Source organism: Oncorhynchus gorbuscha, linkage group LG04 (genome assembly GCF_021184085.1).
Source record: "Oncorhynchus gorbuscha isolate QuinsamMale2020 ecotype Even-year linkage group LG04, OgorEven_v1.0, whole genome shotgun sequence".
Taxonomy (NCBI): Eukaryota; Metazoa; Chordata; class Actinopteri; order Salmoniformes; family Salmonidae; genus Oncorhynchus; species Oncorhynchus gorbuscha.
Window position 1 is genome coordinate 11823610 of NC_060176.1, and position 12977 is coordinate 11836586.

Genomic DNA, 12977 nt, shown 5'->3' on the forward strand with positions numbered 1-12977 from the left:
CAGTTCCGGACGTAGCCCCTGCTCCCTACGCTGATCCCTCTGCTTCTGTGGAACCGGGCCATGGATCGTTGCCGGAGGAACCGGACCGTGGATCATCGCCGGAGGCTCTGAACTGTGAACCACCGCTGGAGGCTCTGGACTGCAGCTCGTCGCTGAAGACTTTGAACTGCAGACCGTCGCTGGAGGCTCTGGACTGCAGACCGTCGCTGGAGGCTCTGGACTGCAGACCGTTGCTGGAGGCCCCGGACTGTAGACCATTGCTGGAGGCTCTGGACTGTAGACCGTCGCTGGAGACTCTGGACTGCGGACCATCGCTGGAGACTCTGGACTGAGGACCGTCCCTGGAGACTCCGGACTGGGGACCGTCTCTGAGGGCTCCGGACTGGGGACCGTCTCTGAATGCTCTGGACTGGGGATCGTCGCTGGAGGCTCTGGACTGGGGACCGTCGCTGGAGGCTCCTGACTGGGGACCATCGCTGGAGGCTCCAGACTGGGGACCGTCGCTGGAGGCTCCGGACTGGGGACTGTCGCTGCAGGCTCCTTGCCATGAATCATCAATACAGGCTCCGGGCCATGGATCATCACTAGAGGCTTCGTGCCATGGATCATCACTACAAGCTCCTGGCCATGGATCATCACTGGAGGCTTCGTTCAGGGAGCTGGAACAGGTCTCACCGGACTGAGGAGACGTACTGGAAGCCTGGTGCGGGGAGCTGCCGCAACGCGTCCTGGCTGGATACCCATTTTAGCTCGGTGAGTGTGGAGAGCTGGCACGGGATGCACTGGGCTATGAAGGCGCACTGGAGGCATAGTGTGTAGAGCCGGCGCAGGATATGCTGGGCCGTGGAGGCGCACTGGAGGTCTGGAGCGTAGAGCTGGCACAACGCGCCCTGGCAGAATCCCCCCTGTAGCACGGCAAGTGCGGGAAGCTGGCACAGGCCGCACTGGATTGACGAAGGATATCCTGGGCCAAAGAGACGCACCGGAGGTGAGGAGCGCTGAGCCGGCACAATCCGTCCTGGCTGAATGCCCACTCTAGCACGGCAACTGCGGGGAGCCCCCACGGTAAAAACAGGCAGTTGGCTCAGTTCTGAAGCCTGACTCCGCCAATCTCCCTGTGTGCCCCCCAAAAAAAAAAAATTGGGGGCTGCCTCTCGTGCTTGATTCATTGAGCTAATCTAAACATAAATTTCCCACCATAATCACACCCTGACCTACCAAATAGAGCATATAAAGGATCTCAGGTCAGGGCGTGACAGTCTGTCCTCCAGTCTTTGAACAAGAGGCACGGGCTTTTTGATTAGGATGAGGGATAGGCTAGGATTGCCAAATATACAATGCATCAATTAACTTTTTACAGCAATCTACACAATAAAACTAACTTTCTAGGAATAAGAGAGCTGGGAAAGATTACATAACTTTTAAAGTACTGTTCTGTACTCCTCCTAAAGATGGTCCCTTGAGCAGCTGATGTGATCGAGCGTTCTGGCTCGACACACACATGCACGCACATTAAGGGACCAGTGAAGACCCGGTGAAATGCCATTGGGATGACTATGAGAGTGCAATTCCAAACAGCAAGCCAGTGCAGTAAAAAAAACACAAAAAAATACCCTCTGAAATTGCTGTCATCATTTATTCAGTGAGCTGTTTTTAACCACATGTGCAACACAGACACTTCTGGACCAGGTCCGCTAACCGACATACAGTATCTCGCTGTATATCTCGTCTGTGGTTGTGCAGTGTGGCAACACATTTCAACGAGAAGTGATGAGTATGGTTCTGTGAGAAATGTAGTGATGGATGTAGTGATGGCTGACCAAAATGACCAGAATGCATCATGCTTCTATTGGAAGTGTTGTCCTCCACAATGCCAGTGATGGACAGACCTCAGTGATATGGTCATTACTGCTGTGTCATCTTTACTCTCCCTCTCTTTCCCGTAAAGAGGCACCATCTGGACAAATCCTCTGCCACCAAATCCTCTGCCACTGGCCAACAGCCAATCAATAGAGCCCATGACTTGGATACAGATATCCAAAAGACGAATGAGGGGATGGGGGGGAAGTAAGAGGGGGATGAAAAAAAGACAAAGTCAACAGGGATAGGGAGAAGGGGATGAACACAGAGGCTGTAATTAAAGTGTAGGAGGAGAGAGGGAGGTAGGGAATGGTGTCTGTATTCATTGAACTATTCTGAAGAAAGTGACTCATCTCCCACTCTCTCTCCCCGTCTTCCTCTCCCTCTATCCCAGAGGGTCTGCGTCACACGTACAATGGCTTTGTGTGGCTGGCTAGGGTCTGTGTGCTGCCTGCTGCGCTGACAAGAGCAGATGGATTACTGTAATGTGTAATGGGGTGAAGCATCAATTCAGCAGAGATACCATTGCTAATATCTGCAAGTGTTACCCACAAATAATGTTTTACTACAGCGGTGACAGTGGTGGTCTGGGATGTGTGGTTCAGTCTGGAGATGTAATGCTTATAAGGCCCACGAGGTATGACATGTGAGGCCTGGATGATCAAATGGTAGTGTTTCCTGTTCTCTCAGATTGTTGTGAGTTGGCCACCTTTACTTACCATACTGAAGATGAAGAATCGTGTGACACTATGGTTATTTTATTGACCTGTAAATAGTCACTGCTATGTCTGTAACGGCAGGTGGTACATTTCGAGGACAGAAGCTTGTTAGTTTTGAGAGTGAGGGATTTGGGAAACCAAAGAAAGCATATATTCCGTGCCAAATTGAGCAGCAAGTCTGAAGTTTTTGTTAGTTGAAGTTCCTGTGGTTGGGATTTGGGCAGTTGGGAAAGGTCAATGTTGATTTTACATTTTTAAAAGTTTGATGATTGTACTTCAAAACTGTGTTACCTGGTTTATTAAAAAACAGCCAAGCTTGCGCACAAATGCCAGTGCTGACACATCCTCTTCCACACCATTGAGGAATCACCACTAAGTTCTTCTCCCTCTGTTTCAGCACCACAAGCTGTTTTTCAAGATCCAAAAGTGAACGAGGAAACATCCAAGGATCCAGCCAAGAGAGCAGCCAAGGAGGCAGCCAAGGAGGCAGCCAAGGAGTCAGCCAAGGAGTCAGCCAAGGAGGCAGCCAAGGAGTCAGCCAAGGAGGCAGCCAAGGAGGCAGCCAAGGAGGCAGCCAAGGAGGCAGAAAAAGCAGCGCTGGCCAATGAAGACTGTCCCCACATAGACCAGATCATGTCACCTGACGACGGCCTGATCTTAAGCCCTATTGACCGGTCCGAGCAGCAGCCCTGCTTCCTCCTGGCCATGGGCGGGAGGCCAGGCCACACAGCAGCCAGAGTCAGGAAGGGTACGTAATATGACACACCTAGACACAGGCCCTACATCGGGGCACACATCCCAGGGCTTAAATCTCAGGGCACACCTTCCCCAGGGCACACACTTCAGGGAACACATCTCAGGGAACACACCTCAGGGAACACACCCCAGGGAACACACCCCGGGGAAAACACTTAAACTCAAGCACACTTTCATGTGTACTCAGTGAGGAGAAACTGCGCACACAAAAAGTTGTACTGTAAGTCTGAAACATGACACAAAAAGACACTTTAGAGAGCACACACATTATTTTTGTTGTTGCTATCTCCTATATCACAGTAGGTCTTGTCCTTACTATCTTTGTCTATACAGCTTCCAACACAAACAACTTTAGGTCCCCCACCCAGGTACTACTGCTGAGCGACACAACATCACCCCCAACATTCTTCTTTGGCATTTGGATGCCTTTTTCTCTGTCCAACTCTTCTCTTTCATTAAAACTGAATCATCTGAATTACTCTTACTTTTATGGATTTACTTCCGCAAAAAATAAGTTACTGAACAAATATATAAACAAATCACTAATCAGTGGTCTTGTTTTTCTGTTTTGGGATTTTCTTTAAATGTTTCTTTACGTTACCATGCCAACCCTCCTCTACATTTCTGGGTGTTCTATTCTTTCCATTTGGTTTGTTCACTATCACTGAGACTATCACACTGCCCCCTGGGCCAACCTTAACTTTCCCTTGTTCTGTTTTTCCTTGTTTATCCTCCACTCATTGTCTGATCTGTTTGTTCCTCCCTCCATCACTCCCCCCTTCATCATCCCTTCATCCTTGATTTGTGTCTAATTGGCCGGTAGCTGGCCCTTCCCAGGGGAGGTCACTGGCGGAGCCGGCGCCCCCATGCCCACCCCTCAGCCCCCAGGGCCCCCAGGGCTACCCTCTGCTGCAGCTAGCTGGGTGGGTATGTGGTCAAGAGGACGGCCATGCCACACTCACAACCTGACGCCCCAGCCTCTAGCACTACAGAATAGCACAATGAAAGAAATGCCTTGTTCACCACACCGAGAGATCCTTACTATCCTTATGCTCTACAATAACACCAGGCCTTCATCATGTCCTCTAGTCTACAGTTACACCAGGCAAAGGCAGGACAAGTGCAAGCAAAAGGCTTCTATGATGAATCTAATCTGAAAAAGAAGAAGAAGAAGCTGATTCCACAATTGTTGCAGTAACAAACTATAATGCCAGTGTCATCCGCAGCTTCTTAAATTAGCTGCTTGTGAGCGTAGGGAGATGAATCACAAGCATATAATACTGTATATTGTTGTCATGGGCTAATAGCATTGCTAAATCTCACCTGCCATCATCCCCAGCCAAGTTCCCAGACACTAGCTAAGACAGAACCTGCTACAGCCTCCAGACAGTATACAATTTACACATACTTTTTTTATCCTGTCTCCTCTAGAGCACAGTGGAGCGTTTTTTGGTCGAAAGGTCACATTCTCACTGTCTCCCATAGTGAACTGCTCTTTGTGAGCATGATCTGTTTAGGATGGACAAGTTCAGTGACTCTCAAGAGCCATAACACAAACACAACAGTAATCCACTGTGTCCACATCATGAGACTGATCCATTACATGAATCAAGTAGGATAATCACTAACAGTAGCTAAGAGTACACATGCCCTCACTGTTGTATATTCTATGTAATGTGTTTATGAATGTGCTTCTGAGTGTGTGTACGGTATGCCTGCGACTATGTCTGTGTGTGATTGTCTATGTACATGTTGCCAATGGAAAGTGAACCTGTTTCTCTGTTGCTCCATGTTGGCATGTGTTGCACTTGTCTCTTAACACTGCATGTCCTGTCCAGCTGATGGTTGGCATTGGAGAGGAAATGTAGCTGGTGGTAAGGGGTGAAGTATGGTGAGGAATAAGAGAGGCCACATGGTATTACAGTATATGACAAGCATGGTGAGAAGCAAGACGGAAATGTTCAACAGCTCTAACAACGAATAATAATTCAACAAGATCTAACTTCTGCTAAGAACAATTTTTATACCATTGCTTCACAAATAGATGACAGGCTATTGTTATTAAATAACAGCATATCATAAGATTATGTAACAAGATCACTATATAATTGGACTGCAGGAGATAGTATATGTTGAAGTCTAGCTGAATATGGCTCTGTGCAAGCACTCTTATTGACAGTATTACAAAGCAGACAGGATACTGTCAGTCTCTCTTCTCCATTTCATATTGTAAACCACAAATGTATCTTGATGTTGAACTAGCTGAATAAGCGTCAGATAAGTGTTAGTGCCTGGAGCCAGAATGGCTGCTGGGCTCTCAACCCTGCTAGAAAATACATTGATGTGCCTTCTCTTTCTGAGCCATACCTCAGCCACCCCCCCCCCCCCAACTGCAACTGCTCTCTGCATGCTTCCGGGACCTTAATCAAACAGAGAACACATGAATGGTAATACATGCGTACAATTTGGCCTGGATCAATAACATTATACATTTTGAAAAAAAGAGTGAAAGGAAATTCTTTGAAAGATAGAGGTCCCATACCAATACACTACACTCCAGGAACTCTGTCTCTCCCCAAACAAAGGTTACCAAATGCTTTATAGCCTTAGCACCATTGCAGGCATGGGGGGAGGGGGGGGGGGGCTGGTACCGGAGTGGTGTAAGTGTCTGCAGGGCCCAGCAGCCCACATAGTGTCCTGTAGCATTCTGTAGACATGGATCAGTGGCACAGGGCGGTCTCCTAGTGTCCCCTCTAAACCTCTGCCCCTCTCCTTGTTACCCACCCACAGGAACCCAATCTGCAGCTAGCTCCTGTTCCACCGTGTTGTATCGGTCTGTCCCATTTTTGTCATCTGGACCTTGCTTTCCGTCTTCAGCTTCTGTCTCTTATTTTTTCTGTGGTTATCTATCTGCGTTGCTTGTTCTCTGTCTCTGTAAACTGTCCCTTCTCAAAACTGATAATGGGAAGAGAGTCTTTAATACCAGAAATATGGAAGTTTGACATCCATAGGAAAGAGTAGGTCAGCTCAGGTAGATTCCAAAGGATCTGGAAGAACTCATATAGAACTCTACACCTATGAATGGGAGATAATAATCTCTAAATACTCTTGTATTGCCCATCCAAATGGTGAAAAGGGCCCAGCTGTAAATGTTCACTGAAGATGAAGAACTCCAACACTTCAATTATTGGAACCTAGTCATGTCTTTATTGAAGGCAATCCATCAATAGATTCATTAGTAAATATATATATTTTTGCTTATCTATATTCTATTTCATAATACTTTTTTACAAGGTAAAGAATGTCTCTTCCCACCACACGCACAACCACAAAGTAGCTACTTCAAAGACAAGTCCAATTTTCCCATTTTTGGTTGACTTCTTCTCCCGTTCTGCTCTTCTGTCTTTTATTCTGTCGATCTACCTATCCAGCTACAATCCTGTCTTTCTCTGTTGTAGTGGCTCCCCCTCAGGGAGGTGGTGTGCATGGACACAGCTCTGATACAACAGATAGTTGGCCCAGTCACACATCCTGACACTCTGTTCCTCTGCTGTCCTCTCAGCTTGTCTCTTTCTTTCACTTCTCTATATCTCTGTCCCTTGTTTTCTCTTCTTCTCCTGGATCACCACAGAGCAAGTTTGTTAATTTGTAATTTTAAAACATCTGTAAGAGGTCATCTTCCTCTGGAACCCCCCCCCCCCCCCCCATTGTCTTACCTTTCTCAAATGAATCCATCGTCTTGGGAATGACTAATGACTGGCTGATGCTGAGCAACAATCTTCCTCTGGAACCCCCCCCCCCCCCCCATTGTCTTACCTTTCTCAAATGAATCCATCGTCTTGGGAATGACTAATGACTGGCTGATGCTGAGCAACCCAACCCTCCCGTGTATTCTCTACCACAGATCCACGTAAAGAGGAGACTGTCTTAGTTAAGTATATGCAGGCAGAAGTTCTCAGAGTGACCTGAGGTGGGCGCACCACAGTCTGACTGAGTGTGAGAAACCAACGCTTTAGGAGAAATCCCCCTCTCCAACGTTTCTTGATTCCACGGATGGAGGGCTTGACAGGGCCATATTCACAGTGAGGAAGAGAAACAGTAGATACAGAGGTTTCTTACAGTGAGCTCACCCATCTCACTTTGAAGGACATGTTTTCTCTCAAACATCATGATCGAAAACGTCCTTTTTGCTTTTCTTCGTTGTTGTTTTTGTATGGACTTTTTCTCAGTGAAGAACTGTAGGAGGACAGAAAGACAAATAACAAAGGAACATTGGTCTGACATCTTGGCCTGAATGGCCAGAAAGGGTGGAATGAAATCAATAAGTAGAGGACAATAAGAATAACTGCTAATGGTATTTATGTCACCCAATACCATCAGTTAAACATGACTCTTTTTATTTAGCATGAGTTGCATGGTGGACTAGTAAAACATAAAAAATAAACTATAGCTATTACGACTATCCGTATGAAGAATATATTTTTCTTTTAATGATTCCTCACTTTTGCGTACAATTTGTATAGCCAGACTATTAAGGTGTTCAATGACAGTGTTTTCTTCTCACATTTCTTCCTATTCTTCTTTGTGGTACAGAGTACATGTTACCTGGCAGCTCTGGTCATATTGACCACTATTTCCTAACTAGAGACTTGTAAGAACATGGAGAATATACATATTTCAGCAAGCTCTCTATGTTGTGAAAAGCTAAAATAACATTTGACCTTGTTTATGTTGGCATGCTTGTGATCCTGGATCTTACTGAGAAGAATCATTTAGGCTAAATTAGTAATCTATGTTTCTGTCTACTGCTATACGTCGAGATGTATACAATCAATTATTTATGGAGAACTTATCATTGTGAACCATTGTTACTTTCACATACTAAATATATACTTTGAACATTGTTATTTTTTTAAAGAAAACTAGAAACAATATCATAAAGAATCTGGTTGACTCAGGTTGTGTCTGACCATCTTTTCCTAACAACCTTTAGCTACTATGAAAGCAGCAAAAATACATGTATATTTGAAAACATAAAAGCATTGTTTGCAATTAAGAACATGGGGGAAATCAGCTGCATGCACAATGTTATGCAACATGAAATTGGGAGAAAAGAGTTGAAGAATACAACTCTAGCATGAAATAAATTTTGTATGAAACCTGTCAGAGGGGTCTGTATTTCATTGAATGGATTGAATGTATATGAATGTATTTCTCCCTTTCTCTCTGGTGTACCAAGCTTTTTGGAAACCAAAAGGAAGTGAATCTCTGAACCCAGAGTGGCCTGGAAGATGCATGGTAGAATGCACAGCATGGTGATGACTAAACCCTCAACAACATCTAAAGGGGACTTTAAATTAAGCATGGTTTCAACATACTCATAAGACTTCCCTTTTAAACAAACTCTTTATACAGAAAGTCTACTCTAAGAGGTGTGATGCATTGGCTAAGCATGGGTGAAGCATGATCAAACTAGCTGGTTTACCATGGGATGCCAGCCCGGCGGCACACATTCAACTCCTCTAAAGTTATCTCATCTCTGCTCCTCCCTCTGCACTTTGAGCATCATCCACCATTAAGTCTCACCCAAGCCCTCGCCCAGCAGGCCCTCGCCCAGCAGGCCCTCGCCCAGCAGGCCCTCGCCCAGCAGGAGCAGGCCCTGGGTAATAACACTTCTGTCTCTCTTCTCTCTAGCATCCCGCCCAGGCCGGGCCAGGCGATCACAGAACACAGACCAGTCAGTCTGTGTTATGAACCATGGTGTCCCAACCACACTGTGTGTGGGCCACAACGTCCCATCCCACGACTGATAATGCTCTTAGTCTGTTTGTTGTACATAGATGACCAGTGCCAGGGGGGTGCTGACGTGGACAGCTGGGCATGCTGCCAGGCCCTGCCCAGCCTTAAATGTCACCCAGAAGAGTTGTGGTTCTCACACCTTTCTCATTGGCTGCTGTACCTATGACTGGTTGATTTCATGCGGTACACACTTGAGTAAGAATGAACGTTGTGTGTGTGTGTGTGTTTGTGTGTGCGTGTGTGTGTGCGTGCGTGCGTGCGTGTATGTGTTTGTTGAAGCTTATGTTTGTACTGTATATCTGCTTCCCTTCCTTGTGTCTGACTTCATGTAATTATGTTGGAGAAAGTCTAATCAAGAGTGTCATTTTGACCCCAGTAACACAGTCATTTTTTTCCCTGAGTTAAAGCTTGCCAAATAGTTGTTTTCTGGCTGTATACATTTCATATACAGTACATACTGCACTCAGAACAAAGTTTTAAAATGCATGTACTTCACGTATGTGACCATGAGACTGTCAGAGATCAAGCACTAAAATAAGTCATTACAAAACTGGTTTTGAAGGGATAAAAACAAAATGATTACCCATGTTGTAAACTACCTAGTAAATGACAACTGGTTGGTTGGTTTCTAAACTCTCAACAGTACTGTATGTTTTACACTTACATGAAACAATATTTCCACAATTCTTTCACAAGCGTATAATGTTTTCAAAAGTTTTGGGCTTTGCTTTTCTAGTTAACTATAGATTATTGACTAATATCTCTTTTGCCACTTGGCTTAATGTGTCAAAGAGCCAGGTTATTACCAATATGTTGCATGAGCAAGCTGTGGTACTAGATACCATTATTGGCATTGAGATGTGTAAGTGAGGGAGGCTGAGGAACAGTTTTCCACTGTTTCCATGAACTCAGTCTGAATGCCCATATTAATAAAGAAAAATGCAGTTTGCTGCAAAGTCGTCACATTTTCCTTTTAACAACTCCCAGGGGGATTATTCAACACATGATTTCCTACATGGGATTTCAAAACACACAAAAGATGCATTAACCACATAGTTACTGAAGGTTGATAGAATATGATGGAATATATGCATAGTCTACGTATACTAATAACCTCTTCATTTGGCTCACAAATGCTCTTAGCATAAGATTGCTGCCACAGACAATATATACTGTACACTGCCTGTATAATAAACCATTCAACCAGCGCTCCAAACTAGACATCAGGTTAAACTATTTTGGTAAATAATATCTCTCGCACTGAACAAAAGACCAGTGTATTTAACTATGTAGAACTTGAATTGAGAATATTTGCTATTTAAATGTTGCTATTTAATCAGATAGGGGTTGGGGTGCACATCTGCATAATGTAAAGAGTTTGTATTTCTAAAGTCCGTTTTTAGACCAGACTACTTAGCTCAGCTAACACGATAAAGAGGAACCAGCCAAGTAAAGACCTTCCTCCTATAGTGAAGTGGTCAACGTAGACATGCGGCTGTATTTACACACTACACCACTGCCATACCAATGCACACGTCTGATCTACAAACACAATCCTATCCGAGAGGTGGAGTGAAGCATGGAACAGTCCAGGCCACAATTATGCAACAGGGAGACTCCTCCCTCTTCAATGGTGCCAAATTTAAGGGATCAGTGTGTTTACTAAACGTTTGCTATGGGAATTGCATATATGTTCCACAGTTGTTGTTTTTCTTAGCAGCAAACCACAGTACAGTATACCTTACACTCAAACATCTTGCAAAATATATGACAAATTAGGTAGAAAGATGTTCAGTAGTGAATGCAACTAACCAACCTTAGTGCTGAGGTTGGTTATTGTTTGAAGTTAGTGCTTGCATTAGAAGAGGTATTAAGATGATAAAATAACTGCCTGTGTGAACATACGATGTGCATTGATCACACAACTCAGTCTATGTTGGAAGAATGCCAGTTTGTTTTGATTTGTTAAGCCCCATCTGTCGACCAACACAGGTACATATTCTTATGTTCCCTTTCAAGATATGTATTCTAGCTGAGCTCTGCTGGATGATCCTTACAAAAAGAACCACATAAATAACATTTAAAAAGTATTGAAATAAATGATCTCCGTTTTTCTTTGTGCTTATATGTTTTGTTTTAGTGAATCATTTCTTGTTTTTTTATCTCTCACATACACACTTCTATCTGAACAGCGCATGTTTTGAATGTTTATTACATTCATATACTCTCTCTGCATTCGGCTTGCTGCTCTGGTCCTGTTCCCATGGAAACCATCTGCACAGGAGGATACATCAGAACATTGGAGGCAAAAATTACGTTCATACTGGCACACATGTAACCAGATGATTGTGTCAGGCCACCTTGAGAGAGGAGAGTCAGTCAGAGTAATCTGATAAACACATACACATTTAGCCTAAGCAGTATCCAGACGAATACGATATGACCTCAGAGGTGCTGCACCTGAAAACAAACAGAGAAACTCTCCCACACATGGTCACACAAACACACCTACAACGGTTGAGTCACTGTTAAAGTTACAAGAAACCCACAGTAGTAGTAAATGTTCCTGAAAAATAAATGTGGAGGTTGTGAGATAAGCAAAGCATATGCCCTGTATTAACCCATTGAACTTGGCAAGATAGTTTCTATTGTTTAGCTGTCACTACCATCAGCCTATCCAGATGATTTAGTGGTTCAGTGTACTCTATATGGCACTCTGACAATGGGCCAGGGAATTACTAGGGTCTTGCCAAACTACCAGGGCTCTGATATACAGCTACTGCAGCATATCAAGGCCTGTGAATCACTGGAGTAGAATCAATCTGTGTGGCAATTACACTGTTTGTAAATTAGCTAGTTAATCTCATTTGAGTGGCTGGTTCCGTAATATACATTATTTTCAGTGTGCTGTACTGTGTTCACACAATTCATTTCGAATTGTATAAAAGTTATGTTTCTCTTTTTTTTATTACACTGAGGACATCCACCTGAGGATCCAAGGTTGTCTTGCTGTGTGTTTGCTTGGTTATTTATTTGGTTGTTTGGTTGCTTATTTCTTTGTGTCATTATCTACTCTGTATCGTTGCCAAATGTATCCCGACATTAAATCACCAATGGACATGCAGGTGCAGTTATTGTACATGTTCCAGGTGTTTGGCCCTAATTTCAATTGAGTCCAGTGAATGGATGAATACATTTGCCCTGGAGGGCAGCACTGTGCAGTGTGCAGTGTTACGAGTTCCTTTCTGTGCTGGTGAGCTTTGATCATGGACAGGAAGGCCAGGTCTCCATCACTGGCAGAAATAGGCACCATGGCAACCTAGTTACCTAACAGGGCTTGTTACCAAGGCAACACAAGCATGATCACCTCTCAAGGGCAGCACATTTTCCCAACCCCTTTATTCTACATGATTTCTGTTATCTCTCTCCCCCCCCCCCCCCCCCTCTCTCTCTCTGTAGATGATGTCTCCCTCCTGTCTCTCTGTGTTTTCACACTGGCTATTGATATAATTTCCTTTACTTTACCCATCTGTGGCTTAGCATTCTCAATATCTTTGTTTGTGTTATGTCACGATTGTGCTGTTGTACACACAAAGGTTTTTTTCTTTTTTTCTAAGACTGGGAAAGGATTGACAGTGTCACACAGAGATGTACACACAACATAGACTATTACGCATGTCCCATTATAACAGGACACCTGCTGTACTGTTGGTAACTCTGTCCACATGGCCACATATTTGATATAAAAAGATATTGTATTACATACGTACTGTACATTCAATAAAAACACAGCTATCTCGTGGGATTGAAAGAGCCACATGTTTTCTGATTCTAAACTGCTCC

At 44.3% G+C, this 12977-nt stretch overlaps 1 protein-coding gene across 3 annotated transcripts in view; it reads left to right on the plus strand.

Moving 5' to 3' along the window:
• Positions 1-9926, plus strand: part of LOC124033668 (potassium voltage-gated channel subfamily C member 1-like) — a 54094-nt gene extending 44168 nt beyond the window's left edge. The window contains exons 3-5 of one of the 3 annotated variants that reach the window (XM_046345834.1): positions 2977-3327; positions 4159-4258; positions 6126-8457. In XM_046345834.1, the coding sequence (XP_046201790.1) occupies positions 2977-3327; positions 4159-4258; positions 6126-6144 (470 nt within the window). In that variant the 3' untranslated portion in view covers positions 6145-8457. Of the gene's footprint in view, positions 1-2976; positions 3328-4158; positions 5974-6125; positions 8458-9029 lie in introns of those variants that run through there. The other 2 variants (XM_046345835.1, XM_046345833.1) reach the window with 2 other exon arrangements.
• Positions 9927-12977: the final 3051 nt, after the last annotated feature.